At 37.6% G+C, this 17,806-nt stretch overlaps 1 protein-coding gene and 1 pseudogene across 1 annotated transcript; one reads left to right on the top strand and one right to left on the bottom strand.

Annotated features, from left to right (window-relative positions):
- The first annotated feature begins 2,351 nt into the window (after positions 1 to 2,351).
- Positions 2,352 to 17,177, top strand: Dynlt2b (dynein light chain Tctex-type 2B). The gene is made up of 5 exons (XM_076868487.1): positions 2,352 to 2,576; positions 6,080 to 6,213; positions 12,130 to 12,199; positions 14,833 to 14,896; positions 17,021 to 17,177. The coding sequence occupies exons 1-5, from the start codon at positions 2,458 to 2,460 to the stop codon at positions 17,066 to 17,068; spliced, it is 435 nt and encodes a 144-aa protein (XP_076724602.1). The 5' UTR covers positions 2,352 to 2,457; the 3' UTR covers positions 17,069 to 17,177.
- On the bottom strand, positions 8,588 to 9,671 carry LOC143408688 (large ribosomal subunit protein eL43 pseudogene; annotated as a pseudogene).
- Positions 17,178 to 17,806: the final 629 nt, after the last annotated feature.

Raw genomic sequence — 17,806 nt, forward strand, 5'->3', positions numbered from 1 at the left:
ACATCTGGGTGCTGACACTCCCAGAGCTTCTGAGATCAAGATCAAAGATGGGAATTTGGAGGAGGTGGAGCTAATGGATACTTCTGTGATTCTTTTTCTTTTCTTTTTTTCAGTTGTAGATGGACACAATACCTTTATTTTATTTATTTATTTTTATGTGGTGCTGAGGATCAGATCCAGTGTTTCACACATGGTAGGCAAGTATTCTACCACTGAGCTACAACTCCAACACCTACTTCTGCAATTCTGAAGTGCAATCCCACTGTGTGGCCCTGATAGTTCACTTAGGTTCTCTTTTCACAGTTCAATTCAGGGCCCTGGAATGGGGTGGGGGTGGGGGAGAGGAGCCTTGGAGAGGAAATGAAGAAATGAGAGGAGTTCTGCATTCATTCTACCATGCGCCAACTGCCCCTCCACACCTGGCTGTTGGCTATCCTCTATGGGATTCCAGAAGATCTGCATCCCCTTCCTTGTATACACAACCCAGGACCACCTCATCATTCGAATATGACTGCAGCATCTTTTTTCCCCCTCTTTCACAAACAAAGCCACATCCTGGCTTGATGTCCAACCAGGGTGTTAGGTAGAGGGGCTGATACAGATCTATTCATCAGGCACTAAGTAAACATTTTAAGAAGAAAATCTGTCTCTTACCTTGCATATACCTTTATGAATATCATCCTGGAATGGAGAGGATGTTTCCTTGTTCATATTCTTGCTCAGAGAAAGTAGACTCATCTTTGGAATAGGTGTTCTCAGCTCTCTGTCTGGACTCAGGTATTTGGAGATCAAGGGCATTTCTCATAGACATAATGCCCAGTAATGTGGTTCAAAGAATAAAAAAATAAGACAACTCCATGTAACACATGCTCATGAACTGAATTCTACAGAAACAACTGGGACAACTGGAGATCCTTCAGTGAGTCTGAAGATTAGATGGCATTAATATGGTGTAGTTATAGAAAATGACACTTTGTTTCAGTAATAATTAGCCTAGTCCATTGCTCCTGGCAATGGATGAGGCACAGCAAGCTTCCTGGGGAACTACAATCATGGATTAGAGCAGTGTTGACATTGGTCAGCAGAAGGAAGGCTCAATAAATCAGTCAGATCATGAAGGGTCTTATGTCCAAGCAAAGAAGTATATATGCACGGGAGATAGCCATAAAAAGCCATCAAACAATTTCAAGCCAAGCAGTGACACTCTGAGATAGTGTGAAGGGTGGAATGGGAAGGTGAAGTTGGTGAGAGTTTATTGGAATCAGGGAGACCAATCTAAGCAACAATTTCAATAAGGCACTTTGTAAACCAATTCCTGGAATAGTAAAATTAGTTGTCTGTACTGGAATTTGCAAAGACAGTTTTATTGGGCCCTACCCTTTTTACATTGTATAGAAGCAAGTTTTGGTACTTGTTAACATAGTCAAGGTTAAAGGTTACCAAAGGAAGTCTGGATTGATAATGGGCAGAGGCCAAGACCTACAGCATTCTAAAACAGGAACAAAAAACTGGTGCTTAAAAGCAAAGAATGAAAAAAAAAATGGTAAGAAATACATCCTAAAATCTGCTCTTTTCTGACTTTTGCAGTAACGTAGGTAAGAAATGCAAGCTGGCTAAGAACTGCAGTCTGGTGATTATGGTTTCGAGTGATGCTTTGCACTTTTTCTGTAAGGGGCAAGATAATATTTTAGGTTTTGAAGGCAATATGGTCTTTGATGCACTACTCAATTCTGCCTTTATGGGACAAAAGTAGTAATAGACAAGATGTAAACGCATTCCAATAAAACTTTATGGGCACTGACGTTTTAAATCCCTATATTTTTCATGACTCTCTACATACATGATTAAAAATGTCTACATATATAATTCCTGTTCTTAGCTCATAAGGAGAACAAAAACAGAAGGAAGGATGGGAGGAAGGATGGGTTTTGTCCAAAGACTGCGGTTTGAAGACTCTTTTTTTTTTTTTTTGGCACCAGGGATTGAACCCAGGGGTGCTTAACGAGCCACATCTCCAGCCCTTTTTATTTTTCATTTTGAGACATGGTTTTCATGCTGAGGCTGGTTTTGAACTCGCCATCCTCCTGCCTCAGCGCCCAGCTCCTGACGACTCTTGATTCTAATCAGAGCCTGGCTGCTCTCCTAGCTGAGTATCCTTGGTTATGATTCCTAACCTCTATGAACGTCAGGTTTCCGTGTGTATTTCCTAAGATTGTGTCTTTGTTGGTAAACGACTGGGCACGTTAAAGCGCCGGTCCGAGACGCTCCGCCAGTTCCTGGCTGCAGCAGGTGCGCAGGCGCGGTGAAGGACCAGCCACTGGGCTGGAGCTAGCGGCCTGGTCACGTGGGGACCTGGAGCAGCCCTGTTGTCCTGGCCACCGTCCCTCGGCCCCAAGCGGCAGCAGCGAGCGATCTGGTCCTGGTAGTGACTTACGCCTGGGCCGAGAATCCCTGATCATGACCACATCCGCCCACCCGTCCCTTTCTCGGCCAGTGGGCGACGGATTGCTTGACACTGAGAAGAACTCAGGGGAGGCGGAGAACACCTACATTCTGAGGCCCATTTTCCAGCAAAGGCGGGTAGCGGATGGGATGTGGCAGGGGCGACCTCGAGAGGGCTGGGTCCGCCAAGCAGAGGTCGTCTGGGAGCCTAACGGCCGGAAAGGGGCGCGCGGGCCGAGACCCGGGCCCACAGGGTTGGAAAGGGAGGGGCAGGGTGGGCGGGAGAGGACGGGAGGGGCGGGGAGGAGCTGTGGGTCGCGGGGACGCTGCAGTTCCGGCGTTCCAACTCTTCTCCGGCAGCAGGGGACAGCAGAGGACTGGCTGCACCTTTGCAGAGTTAGGTCTCCTGCAAACAGTTAGGCTGGCGCAGCCGGAATGGTTGACACCTAGGGGATCCAGGACACACGCAAAGGAAAAGGAGATGGACCGAGAGAGGCAAAACACCAGCGGCTTGCGAGGAACGCGGTTCATTGGTGTTTCGAGGGTTACCATGTGCACACCTGTGCCAGAATGCACTTACTCCTGGCACCCGATCGGTGTACAAAGTCCTTCCTATGTACTGTCCAGATGCTCCTTGACAGTATTAGCTTGCCGGAAGAGGGCAGTCAGCTAAGTCTGCAGGATCCATGGCTAATCATTAATTTCTATCATCTTCACGAGAAAGATATTTAAAAAAAATTTCCCAAGCCCTTTTTCTGTTGTTGGAAACCATATTGCCGAATTTCATTCTTAGCAAATGTAGTGTTGGAAACCAGGAACTTTGGTTACATGTGATTGAAAAAAATTCATGTAGGGGCTGGGTTTGTACCTCACTGGTAGAATGCTTGCCCATCATGTGTGAGGCACTGGATTCGATTCTCAGCACCACATATAAATAAATAAAATTAAGGTCCATTGACAACTAAATTTTTTTTTTTCAAATTTATGTAGTAATTTTTTATTGGGTAAAATGGACAGTGTTTTCAGTTATTCTAGTAAAGTATTCTACATGCATAGAATGGCATTAAGAGGGGTTTCTGTTGGTTGTAAAATAGTGCAGAACAGGATTAACAAAAATATGTATTATATAGGAATAATCCTATGAGTTTATGTGTGACTTGTCTGAAGAAAACCTTAACATTTTATCAAGAATTTAAAAAAGTCTGCTGGGGATATAGCTCAGTTGGTAGAGTGCATGCACAAGGCCCTGGGTTTAATCCCCAGCACCACACACACACACACACACACACAAAAAAAAAAGCTGAAGGGAGGAGCCAAATACAGTGTGTTTGTTAAGAAGACAACCACATTTTGGACAGAGCAAATCTTGTGTTTGTGTACACATGTTCACTGGGGACTGAACCCCTGTCCTCCTTCATGCTTAGCAGGCATTCTACCTCTGAGCAACACTTCTAGCCCCCAAATCTTGGAAATTTGATGATGATTCTGAATTTCACCTGTGCAAATGAGAAGGCAAGAAAGCAAAGGAAATATGTTAAAAAGTAATGAGGCGGCACTAGCACTACTGAATATTAAACCTCATAATAAGCTGAAAACTTTAAACATTTTGATAACTTGGCACTTGATAGATAAACTGATGGAATATACAGCTCTAAAAAGGACCTAGTGTTTTAATATATAATAAACTCGAGCAACTTGCTAATAGTATTATTAGGCTGGTAAAATTAAAGGAGGCCTTTTTTCTTTTTTCCTTTTCCCTGTCTTCATTTATCCAAAAATCTATTTTTTTTTCAAAAACTATCCATTTAAGCCAGGTGTGGTGGTACATGCCTATAATCTGAGGCAAACTTTAGAATCACAAATTCAATGCCAGCTTCAGCAACTTAATTAAGACCCTGTCTCAAAATAAAAAATTAAAAAGGGGAGGGGATATAGCTCAGTGGTAGAGCACCTCTGGGTTCAAATCTCCAGTACCAAATAAAACAAAAGAAAACAAAAAATCAGCGGGGCAGAGTGGTGCAGGCCTGTAATCCCAGTGGCTCAGGAGACTACGGCAGGATCTTGAGTTCAAAGCCAGCCTCAGCAAAAGCGAAGTGCTAAGCAACTCAGTGAGACCTGTCTCTAAATAAAATACAAAATAGGGCTGGGGATGTGGCTCTGTGGTCCAGTGCCCCTGAGTTCAATCCCCATACCAAAAATAAACAAAAGAAACAAAAAAACAAAACAACAACAACAAAAACCAACCCCCTCCCATTTATTTAGTATCTATTATGTGCTGGGCATTGTTACAGGAAAAGGGAGTATAATTGAACAAAACAGACAAATAATCCCTACTCTCATGGAGCTTATGTCTAGCAGAGTTGAAGGACAATAAATAAGAAATAGAAAAGTAAAGTATATAATGTATCAGAGGGTAACAAATGCCAGGAAGGGACAGAGGGTGCTTTGAAGTTTGTTGAGTGTAGCTAGGAAGGGTGACTTTTGAATAAAGACTTGTAAGAAGTAAGGGAGGGAGAAAAAAAAAGGAAGTGAGGGAAGGCTGGGGTTTTGGCTCAGTAGTAGAGCCTTGCCTAGAATGTGTGAGGCCCTGGGTTTGATTCTCAACACCGAATATAAATAAAATAAAGTTATTTTGTCCATATACAACTAAAAATAAAAAGAAGTTTGGGAGCTAGACATGCTTGTATAGGGAGGAATTAAACTTTGGGCAGAGATAATGGCAATTGTAGAGGCACAAAGCTTTGTATGCCTGGTGTGGTTAAAGAGCGTAGGGAAGCGGGTGGGGACTGTGGCTCAGTGGTAGAGTGCTTGCCTAGTACATGTGAGACACTGGGTTTGATCCTCAGCACCACATAAATATAAATAAATGTATTGTGTTCATCTACAACTAAATAATTTTTTAAATGTTAAAAAAAAAAAACACATAAGGAAGGCCAGTGTGTTCTGAGTACAGAAGTAGGCAAAAAGTACTAGAAAACAAAGTCAGAAAATCTGTTGTGTGTGGTAGATCACATGATACCTTATAGGTTAGAGTGAAGACACTGGCCTTTACTGAGTGAATTATCCAGGCAAAAGATAATGGAAATAGTAGTTTGGAACAAGATGGTGGTGATGGGGTGGTAAGAGTGATTGAATTTTAGATTATTTTGAAGGTAGAATAGATAAAGATTTTCTCACCAACAAGACTGGAAGAATGGAAGAATAGAGTTCCCATTGACTGAGATGGGAAAAACCACAAGAGACCTAGTCTATGGAGAGGAGAAACTCAATACTGAATGAATTTAATTTGAATTTCTTGGCTGGGAATATAGCTCAGTTGGTAGAGTGCTTGCTTCGCATGCACCAGGCCCTGGGTTCAATACCCAGCATCACCAAAAAAAAAAAAAAAAAAAAAAAGGACTGCTTATTAGACATTGGAATATTTGTTGATCTGAGGTTCAGGGGTAGTCTAGGCTATAGAGAGAAATTTGGGATATGACTTGTCATATTAATTTGTTTCTATTACTTTTATAATGAAAAACATGAGAAAGCAAAACAAAAAGAAAAAAAAAAAAAAAAAAACCTGGGGAAGTTGAAGTGTGAAGGCAAGTTGGGATTTTGGAGTTACCAATTAGATGTTCTCAAATTTTTCATTTAGGTTCAGACCCTCTGTGGTTAAAGACTGTATCCACACTGTGCTCAAGGAGGAACTGGCAAATGCTGAATATATTCCAGAAGAAATGCCTCAGCTCACAAAACATTTATCAGAAAATATTAAAGATAAATTAAAAGGTAAGAGTGTAATAACTGGAAATGACGTATTATCTTCAAGCACTCAGTTTTACCCATTTGTTTTCTTTCCCATCTTTAAACAAGGGATATAAGCTGTGGATTCTATTAAAGACATTTTTTTTTCTTCAGTATCTAGTCTTCTATAATTATTTGGTGACTTTTGCAGATGGTGGGAAAGAGTAGAGATGTGAAATAAAACATTGTAGGTAACCACTGTCCTAGAAATTTAAGAATTCAAAAAGGTCAGGAATTACAGGGTGACTTTCTCCCATAATTCCTGTTTTTTTTTTTTTTTTTTTTCCCATTAAGCTATCAATTTCTTAGTCTGGCATTCAGTACCCTCCCAGGCTGTCCTCAGTACATTTCTTCAGCTGAATCCTTTACCACTTATATTACTCAGCCTTCCACTCCTGCCAAACCCTACATCTGCAGAGTGTATTTTGTCCTTTTCTCACCTTGTCCTCTTTGTCTTTCTTTTGTTCATAATGTAAACAAAAACATTATTATGCTGTTACTATTAATGCTATATCATGTAAAAGTTCTTTATTTCTAGCTGCTCTTCTTTAATTTTTTATTTGTATATGACAGTGGAATGCATTACAATTCTTATTACACATATAGAGCACAATTTTTCACATCTCCCGTTGTATACAAAGTTTTATTCACACCAATTGTGTTTTCATACATGTACTTTGGTTAATAATGTCCATCACAAACTTAAAAACAGCATATCCCAGGGACAGAGCCACATCAATGTTTATAGCAGCACAATTCACAATATCTATCTGCTCTTTTTAAAAGATACTGTTTTTTTTGGAGGGAAGGAATGTCTTTGTAAAAGTAATTTATATTCATTATAACAATTCTGGACCATACAGAAAAGTGTACTTAAAGTTTTAGAAAATTACATGAAATTTTATTATCCAAAAGTAATTATCATTTACTGTTTTGGTGTATTTTCTTCTTTTCCTGGGTTTGTTTTAACTTTTATAAATGAAAAAAATATAGCCAGGTATGGTGGCACATGCCTGTAATCCTAGCTGCTAGCGAGGTTGAGGCAGGAGGATCACAAGTTTGAGGCCAGCCCTACACAACTGCGTGAGATCCTATGTCAAAATAAAAAATTAAAAGGGCAGGTAATATAGTTTTCAGTGGTAGAATGCTTCCTAGCCTGTGTGAGGCCCTGGGTTTAATTCCCAGTATTGCTTGCCCCAAATATATAGAAAAGCACAAAGAAGAAAATAGTAATCCTATATATTTCTTTCACTCAGAATTCACTACTATTAGTATATTAGCATTTTTGTTTTCTGACTTTTTAATGAAAATTCAGTTAAAATTATAGTAAAAACAAGATACATGCTCATTATAAAAATTTAAACATTGTAGAATAGTAAATAAAAGAAAAATCACTCCATGGAGCTGGGTGCGGGGCTGGTGTAGAGCATATGCTTAGCATATGTTGGGTTTATCCACAATCTGGGGAGAGAGAAAGTGGGAGGGGGGAAATACCCAAGTGTCACCACCTACACTTAAGCAAACATCATAGCCACCTCTTTTCTGGGTATATACATATAGATCCTTTAGTAACAAAGGGATACTGAAGATCTATTTCCCATAGTCGTATAGTATTGATTCTATATTTATATGGAATGATTGTTCACTATTTAGTCCTTTTTTCATACTTTCATTGCCAGGTTCTTTATTTTGGTTCAAATTTACCTGATGAGATTTTGTCAGTTTTTTTTTCAGGAAGGTCTCATAAATTCTGTATATTTCTTGTACTTTTTTATGTTTGAGATATCTGCCTTTTGTCTTTAAACTAGAATATGCTTTGTAGGATTTATTTATTTGTCTGTTTGTTTGTTTATTTATTTATATATCCTTTGTGTATTTTAGCACATTTTACCTTTGAAACAAATTTTGTACAGTGTCAATGTATCTCTGAGTAGTTGAATAGTGATTTTTTTAAAAAAAAGCTAAGTATATACCTAAGCCATAAGGTTTCATGCCATTATCATCTGACTATTGAAGAAAAAAGACCTGAATTACAATAATGCATCTCAGCAAAATTTTCCAATTCAAATTAGAAGAGCTTCAATTTACAAATCTTTTTTTTTTTTAGAGAGAGAGAGAAAGAGAGAGAGAGAGAGAGAGAGAGAGAGAGAGAGAATTTTAATATTTATTTTTTAGTTCTTGGAGGACACAACATCTTTGTTTGTATGTGATGCTGAGGATCGAACCCAGGCTGCATGCATGCCAGGCAAGCGCGCTACCGCTTGAGCCACATCCCCAGCCCTCAATTTATAAATCTTTTGAAAGGGCAATATTAATGCAATTCACATCAGAACATCCAGTTAATACAATTAACAACAAACCACAACTTTGCTATATGGTAGAACTTTCTACTGGTCTTTCAATTCCTTCAGCCTTCTGATTGCAGACTTGACTGTGACGGCAGAAGTGGTGTTGTAGGTCCAGGCACCACCAGCCACTGTTTTCATGCAGGAACCACAGTGCCAGATCCCCATAGCCCGTCTCTTCATCTTCATCTTGGTTTTGCCACAGAAGGAACATGTGTACTTGGTGTGCTGAATGATTTCAATTTTCTTCACCATTTTCCAGAGGAGGCACCGTAGCGGGTCCCATATTTACTGTTGATTCCAACTTTCTTAGTGTGTTTAGCCTGTTGCCATGACTTAGGCCTGAGACTGAAGAGCAGATTGATTTATTAATTTTGCAATGCTGGGGATTGAACCAAGGGCCTTAAGCATGCTAGGCAAGTACTCTACCAAGTTACTCTGTAGCCTGTATGAATATTTTTGGGGTAATAATTTATTTTCTTGACTCTAGTGTACTTTTCTTCATTGCTTTCTGGCAATGAATGTTAACCCATTATGTTCCAAGTTTTCAATTCTGTGAATATTTCAGCAAAATTGGCACAGGTGTATTAAAGTAGGTTAGAAATCATAATTTGAAGCTTATATATATTATTATATTAATGTTATAATTATAGCATAATTATGTTCTCACTATTTAATTATACTATATATTATATAATTATATTGTATATTACATACTATAAGTTTTTTTTTTTTTTTTTTTGCTGTTGTTTGTTTTTATGTGGTGCTGAGGATTGAACCCAGGGCCTCGTGCATGCGAGGCAAGCACTCTACCAACTGAGCTATGTCCCCAGCCCTACTGTAAGTTTTTATAGGTGTTCCACATCTGGGACAATGAAACATAAGGGTTAATTGTCTGTGGTTAAATCTGAAGCCAATTTGATGTTGTCTGCTTAAAGATGCCTATCCTTAGTTTTTATGCTCTCGGGTCTGGGTTGGTAGTTGGCAGATTTCATTTTTTCCATATTGGAAGAATTTTCTTTCATCTCTGAATACATTTTATGTTCCATTATTTATATTCTCTTGTTCAGGATACCAAGTGTTCTTATATTGACTCATCTTTGCTTTCCATGTCTATTAGCTTTATTCCTCTTGCATAATTTCTTCCTTTTTCACTGTCATTTTTACTTTGATTATGTTAAGGCAGTAATTTAGTTTTCATTTGTGTCTTCTTTATTTCCATTTTGACTTGTTGTTGTTTTTGATACTAGAGATCAAATCCAGGGGGTGCTTGATCACTGAGCCACAGCCCTTTTTATTTTTCAAGACAGACCTCGCTAAGTTGCTGAGGCCCTCACTATGTTGCTGTAGTTGGATTTGAACTTGTGGTCTTTCTGTCTCAGCCTCCAGGCTGCTGGGATTACAGGCAAGTGCCATTGCACCAGTATTTTTTGAGACAGTCTTACTAAATTGCTAAAGGCCTTGCAAAGTTGCTGATGCTGGCATTGAATTTACAGTCTTCCTGCATCAACCTCCCAAATCTCTGGGATTACAGGCATGCCCCACTGTGCCTGGCTCTTTTGCTACTTTGAATTTATTAGTTCTACAAAGACATTATTTGAATATTGGTTGTATAAGAATTGTTTCTTTCCTAGGATGTTATCTTCCCTTTCATCTCTTTTCTTTTTTTTTTAAACATTTTTTTTTTGAGAGAGAGAGAGAGATAATTTTAATATTTATTTTTTAGTTTTCAGCGGACACAACATCTTTGTTTGTATGTGGTGCTGAGGATCGAACCCGGGCCGCACACATGCCAGGCGATCGCGATACCGCTTGAGCCACACCCCCAGCCCCCTTTTCATCTCTTTTCATTGTTTTATAATGTGATTGAGTTCTTATTTCATTGAATGTATAAACTTGCATTGTTTTATGTAAATCAATTATGAGGAATTTCTCTTTGTTCTTATTTATATTATCTACTAGGTTGAATTTTTTAATCTCTTATACAGTGTCTTTCACAGTGTGTTATTCTTTTGTTTTTACCATTGTGTCATTACATATTGCTATTCAGTTTCTTTTTTTGTTCTGCCTATATATCATAATTGCTCAGATATGGTATGGGTGTTTTTTTTCCAAGTTCTCTTTCTAGCATATGAGAATATTTTATTTATCTCTTAGAACTGTGATTTGATATCCTAGCCATATTTCTGTAGCATAAGGAATTCAGTAGAGAAAGGAGAAAGCTCATCTGAATGTGCAAAATTTTTAAAGAATAACTTGGCCTGCCAGGAGTGGTGGTGCGTGTCTGTAATCCTAGAGACTCAGGAGGCTGAGGCAGGAGGATTGAAAGTTCAAGGCTAGCCTGGGCAACTTAGGAAGACACTGTCGTCTCAAAATAAAAAAAATTCAAAGGGCTGGGAAATGTAGCTCAGAAGTAGAGTGCCCCTGGGTTCAATTCCTAGTATGAAAAACAAAAACAATATAAAACAAACAAAAAACTTTGGCTTTATATTCTAAGATTTTTATTTAATATTCTGAATTAGGAGGTTACTTGTATTTAGGTTGTTTGCCCAACTTAATATATAATCCTGGAGACTTTATTTTCACCAAAGAGAGTTGGCTTGTTTGTTGCCCATTTCCTTCCCTTCTTTTCTTTTCTTTCTTTCTTCTTCTTTTTTAAAAATTCTTCTATCCCCTGCTCAGAAGAGTAGGAAGATAGAGGTGCCCTTCAGTTTTCTTCTGTCCAGATTTGGCATTAGTAAGAATTTTCAGGGTTTTATTTCTTTAGCAGTACAGTTGATGGGGCAGGAAGTTGAGGGTTGTGCTGGTCATTCCAATATACCCCAAATCTTCTTATTGCTTTTCTTTCCTACCTTACTGAACAGCTTACAGTTTGCTGTAGAACCTGGGTTCTCATGCCTTTGCATAAGCTATTCCCTCTTCAAAAAATGGAGAAAGATTGTTGACTTGGTCAATTCTCACTCATCCTTCAAGACTCATCTCATTTATTATCATACTGCCCATGAAGTCTTTTCCGGTTATCTCTTCCCAGCTACGTGCTCTTTATGTACCTTATACCTGCTACTCCTGAAGTTAATGGCATATTGTATTTTCATGTTATTTTTCTGTCTGCCTTCAAGTTATTTACTATTATTAGTAAAGTATTTTATTTATCTCTGTAACTTGAAGGCCTAGTTTAGTACCTGACTTAGAGTCGGGGAAAAAAAGGAAGCTAAGCTTTATTGAGAGATGTGCTAATACTATTCTAGATGCTTTATGTATTTTTATACCTTATCTCACCTAACTTTATAGGTATCCTGGAGGTAGGTAATATTATTCCCACTTAACAGATGAGAGGAACTTAAACTGAAAAGTTACATAAGTTCTCTAAGGTTATGGTCTTGGTTAATTTTATAGTTAAGATCTATCTTCAGGTCCCTCTGACTCACAAGCTTAACATTATACTCATTAAGTACTTGTGAACTGAATATTTAGGTCCATTCTGGACAAATTTGCCTTAAATAAGTAATTTTCCACAGATTTGCTTATAGATAACTTTCTTATTTTTTCTTTTTAGAAATGGGATTTGACCGATATAAAATGGTGGTACAAGTAGTGATTGGAGAACAAAGAGGTGAAGGAGTATTGTGAGTAGTTGATTTTTTCCTTCTTGTTTTTATTCATCTGTTTCTTATGAGGTATTCTTCCTCTTGAAAATTCAGTTAGATTGTATCTTTGCAAGAATGAGAAGAAAGGACAGTGTAACAAAATGCAGCTATGAACTAAAGAGGTCCTAGAACTAGAAAGTAAGGCCGAGTCTAGATGAGTTCCATAGGGTAACTCATTCTTCATAGTATCTATAGGCTAGTAAATCTTTTAGGGTTTATGTATACATGCTTCCATATACAACATGGGATTATGGATACATATTTCCTACCATATTCCTCATTGCCAACATTTTGACATTTTTACTTTCATAAATATTTAATTGAGATGATCTCCTTATTAGCCAATAGCTCTTGTTCTTGGCCTTGGCTTCTGTTTCTTAAAAGTCACTCTATTTTTTTTTTTTTTTTGGCCCTGGTGTCAGTTATCTAACTTATTTCTCTGACTGCGTATTTTCTTTTCTTCACTGGCTCCTTTCTCCCTTATATCCCAGTTGTGAGCTCTCTACAAGGTTCAGTTTTTTTTTTTTTTCTCTTAAGAGAGAGGGACACACACAGAGAGAGAATTTTAATATTTATTTATTTATTTTTTAATTTTTTTAGTTTTCGGCAGATACAACATCTGTTTGTATGTGGTTCTGAGGATCGAACCCGGGCTGCAAGCATGCCAGGCGAGCGCCCTACCGCTTGAGCCACATCCCCAGCCCCAAGGTTCAGTTCTTGGCCTTATATTCTTGGTGCTTTTATAGTGAGCTCATTCATTTTCATGATCTCAAACTCTCATTTCTGTATTATTAATTCCAAAATCTGTTGCATGTATTTTCCTATGCTTAACTATTAATCCTCCATCTTCCTTTATAAATAGTGTCAAATGCAGGATTTTCTAAGAAAGTACATTATTACATATTTTGTAAGAAGGTATTGGAATTAAATGAATTAAAAAATACCTGTGGACCGGGGCTGTACTCAGTGGTAAAAGTGCTTGCCTCACATGTGTGAGGCACTGGGTTTGATCCTCAGCACCACATAAAAATAAATCAAGATATTGTGTGTCCATCTACAACTAAAAAAATATTTTAAAAATATCTTATAGGGCTGGGGATGTGGCTCAAGCGGTAGCATGCTCGCCTGGCATGCGTGCGGCTGGGGTTCAATCCTCAGCACCACATACAAAGATGTTATGTCCGCCGAAAACTAAAAAATAAATATTAAAAAAAAATTCTCTCTCTCTCTCTCTCTCTCAAAAAAAATAAAAAATAAAAAATATCTTATAGATATTATCACCGAGAATTTTTACCATAGAATATTAGATCTGGAAGGTACTGTAAATACTAGTGTCCTTATTTTATGGATGCCACTTCAGCACAATTTGCCCCAAAATATATATCTGGCTAGTGTCAGTGTTATTAATAGAGCTCGATCTTCTGATTCCTTCCCTTGACAGGGGAGTTTGTCCCCAGTAACTGCCTAGCAAATGCCTGAAAGCACTAAGATTAGTGAGTTTAGTGACTGGCACAAAGTAAGCACTTAGTAAATGTTAATGATGATGAATCATATTCATACATTTCATAAAAATGTAAAACATCTGTAATTACTTTTTTCACATAACATTATATTGTGAATATTTTTTGCAGAACATCTCTTTAGCGACTACACAGAATTTCATTGCCAGGAAATACCATCATTTCATTTACCAGTCCGGTCCTAATGGGCATTTGTTTACATTTTTTTTCCCAGGGATTGAACTCAGGGGCACTTGACCACTGAGCCACATCCCCAGCCCTATTTTGTATTTTATTTAGAGACAGGGTCTCACTGAGTTGCTTAATGTTTCTCTTTTGTTGAGGCTGGCTTTGAACTCACAATCCTCTTGCCTTAGCCTCCTGAGCTGCTGGGATTACCAATGTGAACCATTGATTTTTATTTTGACTAACATTTTTTTCTTATCTAAGAATTTGGGGGAGGGGGATAAAATGGCCAATTTGATAATTTAGAGGAAGCATAGCATTCTGTAGAGATAATACTAGATTTAGTTGGAAGACTGAATTCTATTTCAGTTTGCCTCTTTCTTTTATGGAACTCCATAAAATCATCAGGTTGAGCTAACTAATCTGTTGGGCCCTTCACAGACCTCCTTCTCCCATAGGTACAGGAATTAAGACCATTAAAAGTTACAAGTATTTTAGTTGATGTAATCAATAGCAGAGCCCCACCCAGAGTACCAAAGACTTCAAGATATCAACCCCTGCAATTGTCAGGCAGTCAGTTGCTAAAGCCCCTGGGCTGGTCAGCCATAGCTGCAAGCAGCCTCGCCTATGAATCATGTCTCTTCAAGGTATGCAGCATACTTTGCTGTACAAATACAATTTTCTTTGTGCACTAACCTGTGAAAAGGTTGGGAAGCACTGATTCAGAACAATGTGTGAAGGGCTGGGGATGTAAGCTTAGTTAAGGTAGAGCTCATGTCTAGCATGTGTGAGACCCTGGGTTCAATCCTCAGCACAATTAAAAAAAAAAAAAAAAGAGTATGAAAGAAAGCTTTTGCTTTTGGCAAATAGGTGTAGTTCAGATCCTTGTTATAGTGTTGATAATTTTTTGTTCTTTGATTTTTTTAGTATGGCCGCTCGATGTTTCTGGGATGCTGACACTGACAACTACACTTACGATGTTTTCATGAATGTAAGTCTATTTGGAAACCTCTTTTCCTTTCCAGGATCAGTTGGGCATTCCAAATCAAATTAATTACATTCATTAGGATCAGAGAACACTTTAATTTTAGACATTTGACTTAAACTTCTTTTAGATGAGATGATTTTATTGTTAGTTTTTGTGTTAGTAAAGTAGAAACCTAGCATGCTGCTTATAGGCAAGGAGACTTGTATGTATACAGCTCAATGACAGCTGCTTGTGTAGTGCTTATGTGAGGCCCTGGATTCAATCCCCAACATGGAAAAGACAGGTGGGGGGAATAGGTAGGTAAAAATTATTATATTATTTTTAGCTACCTGACTTATACACCCTTGTATTCTAAAACCCAATTCTGACAATCGTTATTGAAGTAATAAATGATAACTAAAGATTTTAATTATGTATTTGTTTATTTGAACAAGTCCACTTTGCTAAGCTAAAAAGAAATTTGAATGGTGGGAATTCTACAAACAAAGATGATTTTTCTTTCAGTTATAAAATTGGTTTATCTTAAAACCATTAATTTTTTTTTTTTTTAGTTTTGGGTGGAAACAATATGTTTATTTCATTTATTTATTTTTATTTGGTTCTGAGATTTGAACACAGTGCCTCACACTTGCTAGGCAAGAGCTGTAACACTGAGCCACAATCCCAGCCCTTAAAACTATTTCTTAAAACAGAAAAAAATGAGCAATTTTAAAAAAGAGGTTTCTTTTGGTGAGTTATTGGCAAAAGTTTTTTGTGCAGTTTAATTATATGCTGTTATTTTTCACCTGCTTCCAGAAATGATCCAATCCTCTGATGCTCCCAGGATTGGAGCATCAGAGGATTAGATCAGAGTTAGAGTAGAACAGAAACTGGACTGAATAAATTAGGAGTGAGGAGTTTTATTTCCAACTGTGTCACTTTCCAATTGTATAGCTTTAGGTAAGTCATTGGATTTTTCTGAGACTATATTTAGACTACCAGGAAGTAGATGTTCCTAACTGGCTGTGACTGCCTAAGAATAATCTGGGGAACTAGTTTAAAATACAGATGCCAGGGCCCTGCTCAAGTAGATTCTGATCAAATAAGCCAGCAATGGATCAGTGAATCTGAATTTTTAAAAAAATTCTTCACATGCTTCTGCTGATTACCAGGTTTTTTTAGAAAAATGTCAGTCCATGAGGGACAGGAAATTAATAGGTCCTTCACCACAGATAGCACTGCTGTAAAACACAGCTTGAAGATATCCAAAAGAATTTTGATTTTGTTTAATACCCAGGTACTTGAGTTTAGATTATTTTTCTCCCATCACTACCAGGCTGCAGGCGAAGTTGGTGAATCAGACATTGCTAACGCAGGAGGAGCTCCTGTAATAAGTACCTAAAAAATGTTTTAATGAGTTGAACTGGGCTTTGGAAAGCATTCTAAGAAGATAAACAAGTGAATTTTTATCAGTTAAGGAGAAACACCCAGAGACCATTTCCTTATCTAAAATTTATGTTAAAGTGCTAATATTCTTATTATCAGGGATAGTATACTATAGTTTCTTGAGTTGGGTAACACAAGTGCTCCAAGAACTTAAAAGCATTTCATACATTATTTTACTTTGGGTATAATTATTCATTATGCAAAATAATTAATCATTACCTAAAGTTCATTAGTTCACATTTAATTCTTCATTCAAATCTAATTCTTTCCCATCATATCCTTTTAGTAGGCAATTTTGTAGTTACTCAGAGGCAAGAAACTTTATAGGTATACTTTAGAAACTTGGAAACTTTTTTTTGGGGGGGGTACTGGGGATTGAACCTGCGGTGCTTAATCAGTGAGCCACATCCCCAGTCCATTTTTATATTTTATGTAGAGTCAGGGTCTCACTGAGTTGCTTAGGACCTCACTAAGTTGCTGAGGCTGGCTTTGAACTCATGATCCTCCTGCCTCAGCCTCCTGAGCCGTTGGGATTACAGGTGTGTGCCACTGCACCCAGCCCATTTTTTTAATTGAAGGGAAGAATTGAGACTGAAAATGGACAGAGATCTGATATGTGTTAATTTCAATTGCCTGTGCTGCCCTTATTTCCTTATTAGCACTATCATTCTGAATTTCTCTGTTTTCTGATTTCTTTTTTAGGACAGTTTATTCTGTGTTGTAGCAGCATTTGGGTGTTTCTACTATTGAATCTTTGAAAAAGCTGGCAAAAGATGACTATGAAGAAATCTGACATTTTTTTTTTATTCTGTTAAGTATCTTGACAAAATAAAGATAAGCTGTTAGTTTGTCAACTTGATCTGTTGTGTTTTAGGCTTTATATTTTTAATGTTTTGATTTTGTATAATGTTCTTATTACATTTGGAAAGCAGTGAAAAAAACCCATTTTTATTATTCAAAGATAACCAACTGTAAATATTTTATATTTTCTACCAGTGTTTTTTTTTAATTTGCAGGTTTTTTAAAAAAACAGATATAGGGGCTGGGGATGTGGCTCAAGCAGTAGTGTGCTCGCCTGGCATGCGTGCGGCCCGGGTTCGATCCTCAGCACCACATACAAACAAAGATGTTGTGTCCACCGATAACTAAAAAATAAATGAAAAAAAAACCAGATATAAAATGTTACACTCTGATTTTTTTAACTTCTCATAATGTCATGAATAGTTTTTATGTCATTTTATTTTCATTATGATTTTCAGAAGGTTGTTTTTTGCCATTTTTTGTAGTGACCGACTATTCTATTTTTTTACTATTATAAAAATACAGAGATTAATTTATTTGTGCACTGAGCTTTCCCTATATTTTTAAAATGTTTTTTAGATGTTGTGGACTTTTCTTTTATTCATTTATTTATATGTGATGCTAAGAATAGAACCCAGTGCCTGACACTTAGGCAAGTGCTCTACCACTGAGCCACAACCCCAGCCT

This window comes from Callospermophilus lateralis, chromosome 10 (assembly GCF_048772815.1).
Source record: "Callospermophilus lateralis isolate mCalLat2 chromosome 10, mCalLat2.hap1, whole genome shotgun sequence".
Taxonomy (NCBI): domain Eukaryota; kingdom Metazoa; phylum Chordata; class Mammalia; order Rodentia; family Sciuridae; genus Callospermophilus; species Callospermophilus lateralis.